At 45.9% G+C, this 18,804-nt stretch overlaps 1 protein-coding gene across 2 annotated transcripts in view; it reads right to left on the reverse strand.

The window, feature by feature from the left end:
• PLEKHH2 (pleckstrin homology, MyTH4 and FERM domain containing H2) overlaps positions 1-18,804 on the reverse strand; it is a 626,603-nt gene that overhangs the window by 206,690 nt on the left and 401,109 nt on the right. For both annotated transcript variants that reach the window (XM_085612785.1, XM_085612786.1), the window contains exons 15-16: positions 15,569-15,649; positions 11,908-12,087 (exon numbers count right to left, since the gene is read on the reverse strand). In XM_085612785.1, coding sequence (XP_085468911.1) covers positions 11,908-12,087; positions 15,569-15,649 — 261 coding nt within the window. The remainder of the gene's footprint in view (positions 1-11,907; positions 12,088-15,568; positions 15,650-18,804) is intronic.

The following is an 18,804-nucleotide window of genomic DNA, read 5'->3' on the forward strand; positions in this document are numbered from 1 at the left end:
CACTGTACTTACACATTTGGAGATGTGCTTCTACGACACATCCTGGAAGTGAAAACCTCCTACATTAACTTTTCACTACTGTGATGTCTAACTCTCATATAGGACAACGTTTCTTCCTATTCCATCTGTAACTTCTAGCACACAACCATTCTCCTACCTGTGACAACTGTGATCCCTGAAGGAGCTGGCTTTCTAATTCCTGGGAGGCAGACGCCAAGGGAGTAGTCAGTGATCCAGAGAACCACTACCTGCTCTCCCCGATGTGTTCCCAAATGTACACACTTTTTTAAAGCAGCACCTATTTATTTACAGTACACAGTCTGCTTTAAATTTTAAAAAATCTCTTTTGGGAATGCAAACTTAGGAACAGCGGTTTGCTGTTCCTTGCCTTTCACCATCCATGGTCAATCGCAGGGGGACACAAATAGCAACCGGCCTAATTAACATTCAATTTTGCAATGAGACTAATTGGTGCATCAGTCACACCACAAAATTACAGGTAGGCCACAAAAAAATGTGGGCGCACAATGTGCATCTACTAAGTGCAACCACTAAAATAAGGGGGTACCGCTAAGACGATATAGGTAGAGCAATGGGGGGAAAAATCAAGAGTATGAAAGAACAAATCTGCACTACCTATCTGTTTTCAAAGAAACGCAATTAAGTCGTCTGATATATTGTTCCAGCTATACCATGTGCTCAAATCCAGAAAGAGAGGATAGTTCTTTAATAAATACATTTTATTTTGGTTTTACTATTATCATCTTAAAATATATACAACAAAATGAGATTAATCCTCAAAAATGAAAAATCCCCATGAACTACCTTGCATACCATTCATTCATACACACTAACACTCACATAACCCATTCTAACTGCGGAAACACATTTCACTTTCATCAAACATGATACATGAAATTAGTATCAATTCCCTATACAAATGCAACATAACAGGAACTTTTTTCTGAAGTTTATCTATATATATCCTTTCATCAATCAATTAGATTTCTGATTGATGATCCACCATTGGGGCGTGCTGACATCAAGGGTTACAAAAAAACTAGAATAAATGGGTAAAAGAGGAGGTCAATGTGGATATCTAATACTTAATTCAAACAATGAAATGCATAGGGGACAGGGGCTTTTATTTCCCAGACACTATGACGCGCGTTTCGGTGTTGCCACCCCCAAACTCAGGGTGTCACCTTCTTCAGGGCGTAGCTGTGAAATCAGAACAGGAGTCCATGGGGGTCTATAAAGTAGTGAGAGAATATATGTTAAAAAGATTTATAGTTTCTTATATATGAATTATTTCACATATAAATTACACATTGCTGTATGTTGGCATGGCACATGGTCTAGCTGGTGGAGAGGAATGATAAAGAAACAAAAAAAACTAATAAAATAACTAAGCACGCATTAATAAATAGAGAACAAAGGAGTTACAAAGGAATAAAGAAATAAGGTGAGAAAGAATCTAATCCACCATCAGTGTATAATGATAACAGAAACAAAAAGGTTAAATAGGATTGATAAAGACAGCACATATTTCTAAGGTAGTCTAAATCGGGGCAAGGACTACAATTCAAATATCGTAATAGTCAAATTCTCTTCATTCTGAAGATCTCCTGGGTGGAACAGAGACTATCAGCCTCATGCATCAAGCCAAAATCCAGTCGGTAAAATACTGAATCGCTAATAACACCCGTTAGCGAGAAAATAAAACCTAATCCCAATGCATCAACCCAAATACAAAAATCGCTATTTAAGGAATCCTTAAATAGCGATTCCTTAAATTGCGATTGCATTTAAGGAATCCCAAATTGAGATTCCTTAAATGCAATGCATTAAAGTTAAAAAATTAGCGAATTCGCTAATAGGGGGAGCAAATTACCATGAAGATGAACTGCATGGTAATTTGCTAAAAGTTTGAAAAATGCACTTTTGTGCATTTTTCAAAGTTTCATGTTGCGCACACACATGCCCTTAGAGCATGTGTGTGTGCAACATATGTGCACATATCAATTTCAGGGGTGCAATAGGGTGTCATTTTGACACCCTTGCACCCTTGAAATTGCATGAGCAATTTGAGAGAACCTACTGGTACTCGCAATTTGCTCATGCAATCTCCAATTCATTCCTAAGGGCCTGGAGGCCCATAGGAATGATTGGGACAGCATTCCTTAATTGCTACTCGCAATTTACTAGTCGCAATTAAGGAAAGTTAAGGAATCGCTATTTGAATAGCGATTCCTACATGCATAGCCTTTTGCTATTCCTTATTAGCGATTCCTTATTTTTCGCTAATAAGGAATCGCAAATGGCATTGTTGATGCATGTGCCCCTATATCGGTTACTTGCCTGGCAAATAAGGAAAGACCGAACAGGATATATTCATCTGCTGGGGTGGTTAAAGCTGGGTAAAAGGTTCAATGGAATGATCTGCAGTAAATGAAAAGAAGCCAATCTAAATGTCAGCCTAAATAGAAATACTGTCTGATGGTGTAAAGGCATGGGGCAATGAAGAGCCTTTGAATTGCTTACCTGTATTGGTGTAATTATGAAGGGCAATCGGAGACAAAAGTATTTAATATAAACCTCATGAATTAGAGTTGAGGCTTCATCCACTAGGTGGCGTCGCTTACCTGGGAAAGGAGACGAAAAACGTAAATCAAACTCGAATATACTAAGAGCCCGAACAGATGAATTTTAATGTAAGTTTTCGTGATGGAATGGACGAAAGCGTTGTTCGAAAATGATTTCCAAATCGATAATAGGGTCACTATCATAAGAGCACACTGGCGATGTTTCCCAAATTTTGTAAGAATCCTGGTACTGATTAGGCTATTTGTAGCACGATTAAAAGTATACAGGCAATGGAGCGCCGATATAGTAGGCACTAGAGGAAGCTGAACACCGAGTCAAATCTTAAAATAAAAAAGCTAATCGCCGCATAGACGTAAATATATAGATGGTGAAGTGCTCGACTCGCTGGTCAGAGATACGTAAAAAGTCATGGTGATCTACCTAGAAACGAGCAGAGAACGGCCTTCCAGGTAATGGATCGACGTGAGGCAGGACTGTTAAAGAGAAACGTCGAACACAGCTGGTGCCTACAAAAACATGAAAATTAAAAGCTCAATAGAATGGAGGTTCCAAAAAATTTACATTAAACCATTTAGAACCATGCAACCCAAAAGAATAATAAATGAGGCTACCTTGTATTTAGCGGTGGCCTGTAATTCTAGATCTTTGATGTTAGAGTGATAGAGAGACCATCCGATAGTAAAGCCAGTCGGTATAACCAATTTAAATACTCCTCAAAGAAACAGGAAACTGCATTAAAGTTCATAAACAATAAAAGGAGGGCCATTCTGGGTAACAAAGATTAGTTTAACGAACTCACCAAGAGGTCAGGATATTTGGAGTCAGAGCATCGATCCGACAAAAACGGTAATCCGCGAATGCCCGCAGGAAATTTGGGGATGGAAAACGCGGGAAAAGCCGGTGGTTTAAATCTAATCTGATGAGTGGTCCACAGTGTTTGGACGAATCATAGTGAAGTTCAAAGGAGGAGACTATGAACAGCCGAGTGAGCAGGTGTGATATCGTGAGTCGTGACGCGATACACTTGGGCGTACGCGTCCGATCACGTGGGTTTGAAGAATAAAAGAAAGGGACGCACGCACGTACGCCAGTCCGGCTGCGGCGGTGAACCCAGCTAAAAGCACCTCGCTGGCTCTGCGTTTTCATTGCCCACGTGGCCTCATCTCCCGTCGGCCTGTGACCCCCAACCGAGCCCCCAAGTGGTGTCGGAAGACACCACAAAGCTGGCAACGAGGGTGGGCGTGCCTTCGCTCGTGGCTTCCGCGCGGGTGTGGCGGCTGCGCGAGGTTCGTCCTTCGCAGCGCTCGTGCCCCTGCACGGTCTGACCCTCGACCTCTTCTACCTCCGGTGTCAGTCTCGGCGCTCCGGAGGGGGGCGTGTACTGGCTGCGCCAGCGCCGATCGTGTGCACCACGTGGCCCAGGTTACTGGAGGAGCCGGTGCGCTGTAGAGGAAACGAAAGCCTGTATTCTGAGGCCCCAAGGGGAGTCTGGCACCTGAGCCTCGTGTATGCTGTGCAAGGCATCGGAGGGGGCACGTGGTGAGAGGAGCACATAAGCAGCCCTGCCCAGGCTAACCATGAGTACCAGTGGGAGAGTGTTTGATACCCTGTTTGATACCCCAGGGAGGGGACGCATCACCTGCTCACGCGAGGAGCACACCCCTGAGGTCTCCTGCTGTGGGCAGCCAGGCTGAGCACACTGGTGAAACGGGGGGTGAAGAAGGAAGAGCCACCCAAGTGATTGGCAGGTCTCGCCTGGCAGGATCAACACGTGCTAGCCATGACGAACATACCCCCAATTGAACCATTCACAGTGGAGGGGTCACCGTCCGCAGTGGCAGCCAGATGGAAAGACTGGGACGACAGGCTACGCATATTCTTTGAGGCCACTAAAGTCCACCGAGACCAAAAACGTGCAATGATCATTCACCTAGGGGGGAAGGATATTCACAACATTGTCAAGACGCTCGCAGAAGCCACGCCCAAAACGCACGTGACCCCAATAGCTGCCCTGAATGAACACTTTGAACCCATGGCTAACCGCGACTACGAGCGATTCATATTTCGACAAGCGCGCCAACTGCCGGAAGAGTCGCTGGATAGGTTCCATGCCCGCCTAAACAATCTAGCGGCCACGTGTGGGTTCAGAGACGAAACCAAAGAGATTAGAGGTCAAATTATCCAGGGATGCGCGTCAACCAAACTGAGAGAGCGGATACTGGAGGAATCGGGCAAGCCGTTGGCGGAAATATTGACGATGGGTCGCACCAAAGAACTGTCGAAGGCGCTAGCGGCGCACATGGAGGCTGCGCTTCAAGTGCCAGTGAAAGTTGAACCGGTTAATGCGGTGTCGGCCAGGCCTAAGCAGAAATGGGACAAGAAAGGGGCAAGAGCCCCCGCCACAGAGCAGCCAAAGTCGTGCGGATACTGCGGGGGACCGCCACATGCTGCCGCGGCGGAGTGTCCAGCAAGAGGGAAGAAGTGCTCCGGGTGCAGGCGTTTCAATCATTTCGAGAAGGTGTGTCGGTCGAAGAGGTGGTACCACAAGCCCCGCCCGGTGGTGAACGTGGTCAAAGATGGAGAGTCGGCAGCTAGCGACATGGATGATGATGACGAAGAGGAGAGGGTGGTGCACAGAATCCACATGATAGGCACCACCACGCGCAAGACAAGGCGTCTGCCACAATGCAACGTCCGAGAAGGGGCGGAAGACATGACGGCAGTGGTGGATACCGGAGCTAGCATCAACATCATGGCCGCTGCGTTGCACAGCACGATGCACCCGAGACCGGCCCTGCGTCCGTCAACAATAACAGTGTTTGCATATGGCCAAGAAACACCGCTGAGAGTGCGGGGACACTTCCGGACAGTCATCTCACATGGAACTCAGTCGGTCACCACCAACATCTACGTCACCGAGGATGGCCAGGGCATGCTCCTGGGATGCCGAGCGGCAGAAGAGTTGGGAGTAGTGACATTTGCATTCGGGGTGCATCACGAGTCCATGCAAAACCTTTTGAGTGAGTTTCAAGAGGTGTTCCAAGGGATTGGCAAGTTTCGAGGAAAGGAAATCCACCTCCACATAGACCCGACAGTCCAACCGGTCGCCCTCCGACACCGGCGGATAGCGTTCCATCTCAGGCCGCTGGTAGAGGAAGAGCTCAAGAAACTCGAAGCGGCCGGGATAATCGAGAAGGTGTCAGGACCCACACCATGGGTATCCCCCATTGTGGTTGCCAGGAAACCCAAGCAGCCAGGCGCAGTCCGAATATGCGTCGACATGCGACTCCCCAACGTTGCAATCAAGAGGGAGCGACACATCACTCCCACCATTGACGACCTGATCGGGGAGATGGTTGGTGCTCGGTGGTTTTCGAAACTAGACCTCAGATCAGGGTACCATCAACTAGTCTTGGACGAAGCTTCCCGAAATATCACGACATTCTCCAGCCACGTGGGGCTCAGGCGGTACACTCGACCTGAGTTTTGGAGTGTCAAGCGCCGCCAAGGTGTTCCAGAATGTGATACAAGAGCTCATCGCCGGAATTCCAGGAGCGATCAATATCAGTGACGACATTATGGTTCACGCGAAGACGGTCCCAGAACATAATGAGCGTCTGCTCCAAGTATTGCGCCGGATCCGGGAAGCTGGCCTAACACTGCATCGAGAGAAGTGTGAGTTCCTGTGTGAGAAACTGCAGTTCTTTGGGTACACTTTTTCGGCGGAAGGGGTGAACCCAGATCCCGAGAAGGTGAGGGACATCAAAGAAGCGACCGCTCCCACCAATGTCACTGAGGTTTGAAGCTTTTTAGGGATGGTCAGCTACTGTGGAAGATTCATCCAGGACTTGGCCAACCTGACAGCTCCCTTGAGGGAACTGACCAAAGAATCCACACCGTGGACATGGGGAAGCGAGCAGGTCCAAGAGTTCGAAACAATCAAGAAGTCGCTATCAGAGGCCACAAAGCTCACGCTCATTGCTGTGGACGCTGGTCCGGTTGGACTGGGTGCCGTTCTCTTGCAAAGGAATACGCCCCAGGATGAGTGGACCCCGGTAGCTTTCGCGAGCAGATAGTTAACAGAGACAGAGCAAACGTACTCACAGATAGAAAAGGAGGCCATCGCCATTCACTGGGGCTGTCGGCATTTCCACTTGTACGTGTACAGGAAGCCGTTCGTGGTCGCCACCGACCACAAGCCTTTGGTATCACTGTTCTCTGGAACTTCAACAAAACCTCCACCACGAATTGAAAAGTGGATGCTGCAGTTGCAAAACTACAACTGCAAGATAGAGTACCAACCAGGATCCCGGAATCCTGCAGATTACCTCTCACGCCACCCTCGGAAGGTCACTCCCCAAGAGATGGAAGAAGCCCCCGACACCGAGGAGTATGTACGGTGCGTCACTGCTCAGTCATGTCCCCTACCACTCTCCATGGTCAGCATCCAGCAAGTCACCAGCCAAGACGAGTGCCTGCAGCGGGCCAAGAGGGCCGTCCAACAGAACAATTGGCACCGAGCCCGGGAGGAATGGAAAGGGTTGACAGCGACGGCGCAACGAATTATGGACAGCCTCTACCATGTCCGGGATGAACTCACCGAGGATACCGCAGGATGTCTACTGAGGGGGCATAGGCTAGTCATTCCGACATCACTGACCCAGCAGATGGTAGATCTGGCCCATGTGGGACATCAAGGTATTGTCAAAACCAAGTCACGACTTCGCTCAAAAGTCTGGTTCCCCCTGATGGATGACCTCGTAGAGACCACTGTTCGAGCGTGCCACTCATGTCAAGTCACTGGGGAAGCCCCGCGGCCCGCGCCCATCATCATGGAGCCGCGGCCGAGAGTCCCGTGGTCTCAAATCAGTGTGGATTTTGGCAGCCTGCCTGATGGGCGCCACACCCTTGTGGCGATCGACGACCACTCGAAGTACCCGGAAGTGGAGATCCTGTCGGCCCTGAGTGCAAGCGAGGTCATCCCCAAGTTTGAGAAGATCATGGCCACCCATGGGCTAGTGAAGGAGATTCAGACGGACAACGGGTCCCCCTTCCAGAGGCAGGACTTTGCCGCATATCTACAGAGTCTGGGGATCCGTCATCGGCGAGTAACGCCCCGATGGCCGCAGGCGCATGACAAATCTCTGTCCGTGGAATTGGCGATCTGCAAGTTCCTTCGGAGCTATCGCCAGACACCCCACACCACCACAGGGGTCGCTCCGGTGCATCTGCTGATGGGAAGAGTGGTCCTGGACACCATACCTCACCACCCGGAGTGGCAACCAGAAACCCCCGAGGACAGTGCCATTGATGCCCGGAGACGGAGCGCCCACACATGTGCAGACACCCGGCGAAGAGCGGTGACCCCGAACATCAATCCGGGAGACATGGTGCTCATAAAGAACCGGACCCTCGGAAGCAAGTTTCGACTGAGGTTCGAAAATGAGCCGTGGACAGTGGAGACCGTCAGAGGGACATGTGTCACTGCCGCCCGGAGGGGGGAAAGGATAACCAGGAATGTGTCGTATTTTAAAAGGTACAATCTACCATCACTGGTCGAAAGTCTGGAGCAGGCTGCTCCCAGTAGCGATCCGGACTGTGTAGAGAGGCCCATGAGCGAAACAGTCCCCACCGTTGCCGCGCAGGAGCCGGTCCTCCCCCAGCCTGGGATGACAGAGGTTCCCCAAGTTCGACAGCCATCGGGAAGGCCCAGCCTGGGCGGACATTCGGAACTGTATGACCAGAGAGGTGGCGAGCCCCGTGGTGACCTGAGGGGAGATCCAGAGAGCGCACCGCCCGGGGAGGCGCCAAGGTACCATCTCCGAAGTAATCCCGAGCCGTCCTGCCGCCTTAAGGACCACTTCACGTAAGACTGTTTTAGTTTAACTCAGTATCCTGGGCCTGAATAGAAAATGGAGAAGGTGGGGATAGAATATTTGCTAAGGTAGAACGTCTCTAAAATGTTTTGGTTTTTGTGTTGTTGGGGAGGAATGTGATATCGTGAGTCGTGACGCGATACGCTTGGGCGTACGCGTCCGATCACGTGGGTTTGAAGAATAAAAGAAAGGGACGCACGTACGCCAGTCCGGCTGCGGCGGCGAACCCAGCTAAAAGCGCCTCGCTGGCTCCGCGTTTTCATTGCCCACGTGGCCTCATCACCCGTCAGCCTGTGACCCCCAACCGAGCCCCCAAGCGGTGTCGGAAGACACCACAAGCAGGGACATTTAAAGGTTCAGTGTTCCACTAATAATGACAACATGGAGATAGATTTTAAACATCTGGATATTACTGGCCCCAGGGAAGGGGAACAATCAAAAATATCCTGAATATTTTTAAAAGAGCAATCGTAAAAAACTGAAAAGGTCCAGTGAGATTGAAATGCTGGATAGTAGATTGTAGTCATTATTAATATGCAAGCGAACCCGAAAATCCAGGAGAACACGGTGAAATAAATGAATATAAATGAAAAAGGGGACAAATAATGAACAGAGATGAGTTAAAAGCAAAAAGAAATAGAAACATTCAGTAAAGGTTTTCAGAAAATGAATACAGAAGCTAAAAGCATTCAATCTCTAGGGCATGTAATGCATCATCATAGATAATCAAGGCAAAAAAATCGATTTTAAATTATAGCATTTTCCCATTGAAGAGATTCATTGAGACCATTTTCCTTTGAGTCAAAAAAAAAAGATCCAAAAAACCTCACGCTTTTTTTCAAATGTTATTACTATCTGGCCCCTTTTGTGTGCGGATTTTTTCCATTAGGACCAACGAAGTTCGTTTTCGGTGTGGTTGGCTTCCTTCCAGTGTGTTACTAGTGGGGCAGTAAGTTTGCCACATCTGATGTTTGATTTATGTTCCCCTATGCGGATCCTGCCTTCTCTCGCTGTTTCTCCAACATAGGGTATGTTGCATGGGCAAATGATCACATAGACACAGTTGGAAGTTCTGCAATTCGTCATTTCATGTAGATCAATCGTCCGATTGTTGATCTTTAGGTTTTCGCTTACTAATGCATTAGGGCAAGCATGGCACGTGCCACATTTGTGATGCCCACGTATCGGAAGGTCTCCAGTAATGGATCTTTGGACCAAACTACACTGCTTCGATAAGTTGGCCCTGACTAATAGGTTGCTCAGATGTTTGTTCCTTCTGAATGCAAACAGGGGTTTGGGCATCCTGGGTGTTTGGTTATCAAGATTAAGTAAGTGCCACTGTGAGTTCACTATTTGACGGATTTTGTGGTCAATAGAACTATGTGTGATGACACAAACCAGTTGTTCTGTTTGTTTCCTCTCCTTGGGTATAAATAGAGTGTTGTGATTGTAGAAACGGGCTCTTTTGAGGGCATTTCTAACAAGTCTGTTAGGATAACCTCTCTGGATACATTTTTTCTTCATTATTTCAGAGTGATATAGGTAATCCTTGATGGACGTACAATTTCTACGAAGTCGTAGAAATTGACTAAAGGGGATGCTATCCTTTTGGCTAGTAGGATGAAAACTGTCAAAGTGTAACAGGGTATTTCTGGATGTAGGTTTCGTAAAAAGTGACACTTTTAGTTGGTGGTCTTGATGTTCCACGATAACATCCAGAAATTCGAGTTTAAGAAAAAAATTTTGAGCAGTGAATCTTAAATTAGAATCTGCTAGATTAATCCACGATATGAATTCATTGAGCATCTCTTGGTCGCCCCTCCAAACAAAAAAGATGTTGTCAATAAAACGTGACCAATGACAGATGTTTTCGTAAAATGGGGCCAGTTCATTGTAGATGTTACGTTCTTCAAAGTTTCCCATATACAAACAGGCAACACAGGGTGCACAGGCGGCACCCATGCTGACTCCTTGTACTTGATGATAAAAGTTGCCGTCGAATTAAAAAAAGTTCTCTTCCAGGATAATTTCTAGACAGTGGGTCAAAAATGTGTTATTATGTAATGATGTCTCGTTCTCAATGAAATCCTTCACAACTCTGAGGGCCTCTCTTTGCGGTATGTTAGAATAAAGGGATTCAATATCCATGGTGACCAAGACATCTACTAAGTGCAACCTGTCCTCTTAATGTGTCTAACCCTAAATATTTTCATAGTGAGTGCAAATTGCATGGGCAATTAAATGTTGTACTAAAAGTGTCTCACTAAAACTTTGAACTTCATGTATTTTAAACTAAAAGTTTCAAACTTTCAACAGAAATCCATTGTTTTGTTGATTCATTTGTAGATTTTGAGTAACCTCTTGATAACTTCTCAACTTGAACCATACTATCGACTTTGTGAGTAGGAGATACTATTGCTCTTATGTTTATTATTATAGATCCTCTTCAGCAATATCTCCGTGATTAGTTTCTAAATACACTTTTCCGTACCGTGATAAGAGTGATGCACAATAGGATTTTAAGCTTAGAGGATTCTCGTTATCCTTTTCCACATCTCTTCTTTCCTTGTATTTGTTCTTCTGCATCCTGTTGAAAATCTCTTTCTTGGTTCCTTATGTAAATGTCTCAGGCAGACTACTGCACAAGCAGAACTAATGTGCCACGACCAGATATTCCTGCATTCACTCACATACTCACTACGTACAAATGAAAGAAGGAGGAAGCAAGCCAGAACACATTTCAACTGCAGCAAATAATGTGCCAGGAATATTGACAGTGATATCACACATTACTACTAAAAAGGCAGTGTTATCTAATGCTAATATGATCCCTCCTCACCAATTTCAGAGGCTTGTTCCATTAATATTCCTGACACCAGCATTTTGAAACCATCTTCAGTAAAAAAAAATAAAAGAGCAAGACAGCAAGGTACCATGCAACCCTTAACTCACTGCTTACCTCAATAACTTCACCAGCAGTGACACAATCCACAGTCACCTCCTTTGACCTGCATTCTAAACCTAAAGCTCCTGTTGTCTATTACATACCAGAAATTAAATCGACAGTAATGAAGCAGGTTCCTATGGCGAACCAAAGCACATCAGCAGCCAACAACAGAAGGTGAGATCAACCCTCAAGGTGGCAGACTCAACAGGCACCCAGTCAACAGTAGTGTAGATTGCAACCGAGGACGCTCTGAGGCTGCCTTACACAACTGCGAAAGCACGAGCAATGGTTAGCGAAGGCTTCGGAAGGGCGTAGCAGGGTTTAACCTATGCAAATGCGTGCGGTTAGGGCAGATACACCGCCAGCTGAGCCAAGCACTGAAGCTCTGGTCAGAACATGGTCACGCGTGTGCCCGCTTCAGCTACATCCCTCAGCTGTCATTGCGTTTAGTGGCTTTTTATGGGTAGGAATATTTACCTTCTCGTGTTTGGATCCGATGAGAAGGTACGTAGGTCCTTGCTCTTGTGGATGAATGAGAACAGTGTAATGTGTTGATAGTAAACTACGACCATTGGCTTCATAATCTTCATCGGAATCACAAGACCTGTCGACTTCTTCAACCTTTCCTTCCCAGAGCTTGATTTGACCTAAAGGAAACTGAAAATAAACCCCCAAAACTATGTAAAGGAAGCTATATGCATTGTAAAGCACTGCTGTTTTTGTTATTGAAGTTTTTTGTAAGTCACACAGTGGATCATTTGATAAACAATGTAGATAGAATTTCATATATCCTCCCCGACAAGCGAAATAAACTATTCAAAAATACAGACTCAGAATGGTTTACACATTTTTAGATTAATAGTCTTATTTAGAGTCTACTGGATGTAGGTCATCCGTCATCCGCTTGATCTTGAATGTATAGGGCCTCTATGCACTGCAAATGCACATAGGCCAGAGGTGTAACCTGCCACTTTGTGACGGATGCCCCACATCAGCCAAACTCTACATTAGGAGATAAAGGGAAGCATTGCATTCACAATCAGGAGAGGTGTCCAACTCCAATCCCTGCAAAGCTGATGAAAAGTTTAACTCAAGAGCTCAGAGAAGAGAGCTGAGAGACAGCGTGAACACACTGCAACAACCACTCGGGATCACTGCCGATGGGAGCAAAAACTGCTGTATGCTTGATGCGAACAAGTGCATCTAAAAGCATCTATTACACTTTTACTCAAGTGTCAATTTTTATTCCACTCATAGCCTAACTAAAACAAAAGGTATTGATGCAAAATTGACAATCTGCTTTCAACGGTCTTCAAATGACACCAAAAGGAATTCTATATTCTCTATCTCGCTGACTTATAATGCACAGCAAAATAAGAAACCTCAAATGCAAATGAGATGAATGGACGACTAACGAAAGTGACTCTCCTTTCTCACATATCAGTCTATAATTAATCAGCAGAGATGCTTCACTGGCGCTCAAAGTTTGCTAAAACAAATTATGGTAAAATGATAATAAAATAAAAGCAGACGATGGATTTACCAGTTTTTAGAATGACATGTCTGCCAGTGTTTCTTTAAACAGTTATTTGGCCCTCATTTGATAGAAAGCTTTAATTCAGAAAATATTGCCAGCGATATTGAACACAACATGAGCATTATGTTGTTACCTTTCTGATGCACATTGGCAAAGAACTTAAAAAATAGAATATGGAAGGTCCTCGGCTCTGTGCCTTCTGAGTGCTGCATCAGAGGTGTCAGGGCCTGGCCCTATTCTTACTTGCAGATCCTCTCCCACCCTCTACATTTTCTAATTCGGCCACCTGTTAGACCTGCCTGACCAGACATCTTGGGGCAGGCCTTCCACCCACTGGCTTGAGGCACCTGCTTGGGGGAGACTCTTGTGACATTCCCAGCCTTATTCAGTTGCCCCTAAGTGCCTTGTACTTACGCATCTGTGATAAACATCAGTGATGCTGAGGGCATCCCCACGAATGGGCCTGTAAAAAACCAATGGCCTTATTTACATGAAAGTGACGCAGCATGGCACTGCAAGCCATTTGGCTGTGCCAAGCTGCGTCACTCTCAAAGCACAGGGATGCGTCATATTTACATCCCTGAGCTCTCCCCTGTGCTGGGGCACAATTGGTTGGCATGCGTCAACGCAGGCACCCGTGCGCGATGGTACATGGGTGTCTGCGTTTTAGGGGAGATTGTTTTTGTGTATAAAGGGACACCTTCCTGCACAAAAACAATCATGTGAGGTGTTTTCCTCTTTCTATGTGTGCTGCAGAATGCAGCACGCATAGAAAGAGGAAAAAACGAGGAGAAATAAAGTATTCCTCCTCGTTGCGCTTCCTTACGCCTCCCCTGGGAAGGCGTAGGATTCTGACGCATTCCCAGGTTTACGAAACGTTGTAAATCTGGAAATGAGGCAGAATCCATTCGCGTTGCGTGGGAACACACACGGCAACACCCATGGCACGCCCCTTTCACACAAAGTGCTGCCTGAAAAGGGGCCGTATTTACAAGGCCATGAAAAGCCAAGCAGGGTGGCTTTACGTGGCCTTTAAATATGGAGCACCACACCGCGCCGCTGGTGTGGCAAAAAAAGTGACGTTGAGGCGGCGCAAGGGGCTTGTAAATATGACCCCAAGTAGGCCTGGCAGTTGGGCTGAACTGCTCCCAGTGGAGCAGGATCAGGGCTGACATGACTGATATGGCTGGTCTTTGTTTGAGGTGGAATTCTGGGTGTGGAAAATGACACAATGCAATGCAGAATGAGCAGTTCGCAGTGGGTGAAACTTTTGCAAACATTCCACCCATCACCTTTAAGTTTTCTTTAGTGACTCTCTAAGTGTGATGGGTATGCTCAAACATGGACTCAATGTTCAGTTCAGTGTACCACAGGAATCAAAATATACCTCACTTACAGGTGCTAACTAAGCCAAAGTACTTTTGTTCCCATTCAGAAATGGCATGACGACTAAGGCTGGACTGTTCCCATTGGAGCTAGACAAGGCTGATTTGCATATAGCAGGCCCATGTTTGAAGTGGCATAGTGGAAGAGGAAAAAAAATGAACTAAATTATGGTCCAAGTGATTGCTAGTGACTAAGGGCCTGAATTAGATTGCGGCATATGGGTTACTCCGTCACAAAGGTGACAGATGTTCCGTCCATCGAAATATAAATCCCATAATATTCTACGGGATTTATATTTTGACAAATGGGATATTCGTCACTGTTGTGACGGAGTTACTTGTCCATTGAAATATGAATAAGGTACGTCATGATACACTTAATTACCTTGTGACACATCGAACTAAGTACCAAGTAGTTTTTGGAAGTAGCCATTCACATTCCTCATCTGAGGAGATACTCCTGATTAGTATGAATCTGCAATTTAAAATGCCTATCATGTGATATACATTAGGCCTGGGCGGTAAATTCCGTTCCACTCGCGGAATTTGCGAAATTTGGGTAATTTTGTGTTCCGTGGAGAACACGGAATTGCCCAAAATTCTATGTTCCACGGCTTCGCGGAATTTTTTGCTTGTTCGCATTCTAAAAATGTGTGTTTGCGAGATATTTCCCTGTGAGCAAGCAAACGGTGTTTGCGAACAGGAAAAAAGCATTGCGAACAAGCAATTCCGTGTGTTCGCGGAATTTCTGCGTGCTCTTGGAGATTTTTTACCATTTCGCGAAGCTTTGCGTAGCGCGACTACGCAAATTCCGCCCACCCCTAATATACATAGGATCCCTTCAGAATTCCGCAAACCAGAGTGCAGTCACCAAAATACCAGACTCGCAATGCCATCACTAATACATGTGTTGCTAAAACAAAGAACTACCTCATGAGCAGATAATCCACCTTTTTTACTAAAAAGTAGAAATGAGCACATCGCTCTACCGAATACAATATTAAAACTCAGGTTTTCAGAATAAACAAATAAATATGCAAATAATCTTTAATGAAATTCAGATGTGTGACAGTATTTCATGGTTATTCACAATCGATATTGAGAAAACCTGACTGAATGTTATATTGGTGGAGCAGCGGGCCCAGACTTAATAATAAGGTAAAGAAAACATGCCAACAATTGTCCCTGAAGCACCCATGCAATTTTCTAGGCATACCTTGTCTTCTGGGCTCCGAAAATAATACAGTGTTTTACCAACCAGCGTGCACCAGACTCTTTTTGAATACCCATGTTTGACCTGCAATGACAAGTTCATTATAAGAAGCATACTACTCCATTTCTTTATCAAGTTACCCACCTGTGTAACAACCGAATAAGCCCTACACTGAGAATATGTACAAGCAGTGCAAGAGAAACATTAACCACTTCCATTAATCCCCATTCGATTTGTTGGTTGCTGGTCTAGTTGTTACAACATAAGAAAACTCATCTCATGCACATATCATTATAAAGAAATAAAATGACACATCCTAATACAATGTAAAAGCAATACCTAACAAGCCGTATTTTTGTTTATCAACTTCATTTTGAATTTCCACTGCGTCCAACTAGCAAAATAATTTTTTTAAACCATGAATAGAATACCGGAGCAGCCCCTGTCCAGTCTTGTGTGAGGAGCTTTGTGGCCCTTTTGTTCTCTCATTTCCTGGCAGCTATCTCCTCTTCTAAATCCGAGTCCCTCCTGGAGCTTTACCCAGTGCCCCTGTTTTGTTTTTTTAACTCTATTTATTGGCATTTTTTCATTATGCAGGGTTCTTACAGTTTAACAGTTTAGAGAGAAACACTTCAATACGGGTTCCATCTACATACTGTGCATATGATAAATATTATGACAATAAGAATGGACATACATTTGCCACTTTAAAAGTCTTTGTTACTGGAACTGGTATGTTGTTAAGCTCCATTCGATTGTAAATTCCAAAGTGTATGCTGTTTTGTCCCTTTTGTGTTGACCTGGTGTGTTGGTGTTATACACTACCTCGAGTTGTGCCTTAAGACTGTAGGGAACATATCTCAACAATATGAGTAGCTAGAACTGGGATTCACTGCATGAGAAATAACTTGCTGTTTTGAGGGCTGGGAGGCCAAGAAGCTGGTGTCAGTTTTGACACATGTAGTGCTGGGTGCGGGGTGCGCTTTGTGCAAGATATTTGTCACTTTCGGGGTATAATCTATCCTCAGTCAGGGGTCACTGTGAAGGGGTGGATTGCTGTGCGCTCTCTCGGGTGCCCCTGTCGCTGGTGGCTGGGTGGCCTGTTCATTGGGGTCTTCCGCAACGCGGTGTTTGGATGCATGGAGTAATGTCGCCCATTGCATGGAGATGTGATGCTTACGAATTCCCCGCACCTCCTACGATAGAAGCAGCTCCCCCTCTGCGGCCCCCCACTTACTTAACGCACCCCTGCAGGCCTCAATTGGCGGCCCTTCCGGGGCTCTCCAGTGCATGGCTATGCATCTTTTGGCAAGCAGGAGCGCCAGGGCGGCAAAACGCGTCTCTACTTTCTGTTGCTTACGGCACCTGGTGATGCCTAGTGCACAGGCCTCTCACGTATTAAGATCTGTGAGTCTCTAGTAAGGTGGCATGAATCGTAGCCCAGTATGACTGGAGCGCTGGGCACCCCCAGAACATATGGAAAAAGGACGTGCCCGGTTCCAGACATCTAGGGCATGTAAAGCGCGTGTCGGGGTAATAGCGCTGTAGGCGTTCAGGGGTGAGGTATGCGCGGTGTAAAATATGGTATTGTATGTTTTTGAACCGGTAATTACGGGACACCTTTTTTGGGAACTCCATGGCTCGTTCCCATGCTTTGTCGTGGAGGGGCCTCTGAAATTCCTCCTCCCATTTGTCATGGAGAGGGGTGAGGGAGATCGCGCCCAGTTCGGCCCAGTTCGGACCCATCTGCAAGATTGCCTGTAGTACTGGATGTGTGGGTGGCTCCGAGTCGATAGCATGCCACATACGACGACAATCTACCAGTTGATGTCTATGTGTGAGAAATTGTCCATTGGGAAGGTCTGTGTCGGCGACTAGTTCAGTGAATGTTTGCAGCTGCCCATTTACAAATAAGGTGCCCGCTTCAGTGATTGCGTGGTCAGTCCATATGCGCAGCACATGCTCTGTTTAATGCGAGCCTCTAGGGAAACCTACCAGTGGTTGTATGGGGGAATACATAGGAACAGTGCGACTCATGGTATGTATGCGTTTCAAATATGTGCGCGCCACTCTCATCTGGAGAGGGCAGTCTTGAATGGGCTCAGCGCCTGGCAGCAACATGCAGAATATGCTGGGGGCTGTGATCTGTTCCGTCACTGTATGTGTTTCCGTCATCACGCGCCCGGCTGTCCAGTGCGATACCCATGGTTATCATATATTGGCCAAGCCATTGTTTTCCCTCTTTGGTTCATCAGTAATTTATCTTTCACAGATGGCGTAGTCCCTGTCCATTGAAATAGGGGTTGTATTCTTCTCCTGAAAAGAGCAGGCCTTGGGCCATTTTCTCTCTCAAACTACTGTCTTATTTTATTTTGCCATTAAAGGCATACATACATCTTAGAACATCATGGTGTGGTTCGATCTTGTTTCTTCTTTGAAATCAATAATATACTGAGTAGCAAACAAGGCGTGGGCTCCTGTGGTGGTCACAGTCGCTGATGGAGCTTGGAATGGGGGTCAATAAAGAGTGAGAGTCAGTGCACTGATCCCTTTAGACTGGACAGCTGCCTTCAGTACCGTTGACCATAGTCTCCTTCGTTGTAAATACAGCGAAGCACCGTTAGCGATATTTTCTAATGTAGTTGTAAGGGGCACGCCTACCTTGCATCTCAACAGCGATGATAGGTGAGGCGATAGGATACTGGGCGCTAAGGCAAAGAAACACGCACTAGCGTGTCCTTGTTAATAAAGTGATAACATTATCGCCGCTTGTCGCCCGAAAACGGACGCTAAAGCGGCGATAATGTTATCTCCTGCCCTTGATAATATGCCCCCCAATTGTTTAATCTCAGCAGCTTTACCTCTTAAAGTGTTCACATATGTTTCTCTAATTAATGATTTGAAAAATAAGAATTCTTATAGTAAACTGTTTTAAAAAGGATAATTTGACGAGTTCTGGTGCATCAATTTAGTTTTGTGACAGACACACAGACTTGTTAGACTAGCATTTGATCAATCTAGTGTTTGGTGAAATTGGAGGGAGCGATGCTGGGTTTCCCACAATTTCATGGGTGTTATATGTATTTTAAGTCATCTTCTGTATGTTGGTGTTTGTGTTTTGTGTGAAGGGGCAAGTTGAGGGGTGTTGCCACTTTCAGGGCATGCGGTTGTTAGGGATTTCGCCCTATTTAAGTACGAAAAGAATGTACGTAAGTATGAAATTTTACACGCTTTATTAT

Source organism: Triturus cristatus, chromosome 6, assembly GCF_964204655.1.
Source record: "Triturus cristatus chromosome 6, aTriCri1.1, whole genome shotgun sequence".
NCBI classification, from domain to species: domain Eukaryota; kingdom Metazoa; phylum Chordata; class Amphibia; order Caudata; family Salamandridae; genus Triturus; species Triturus cristatus.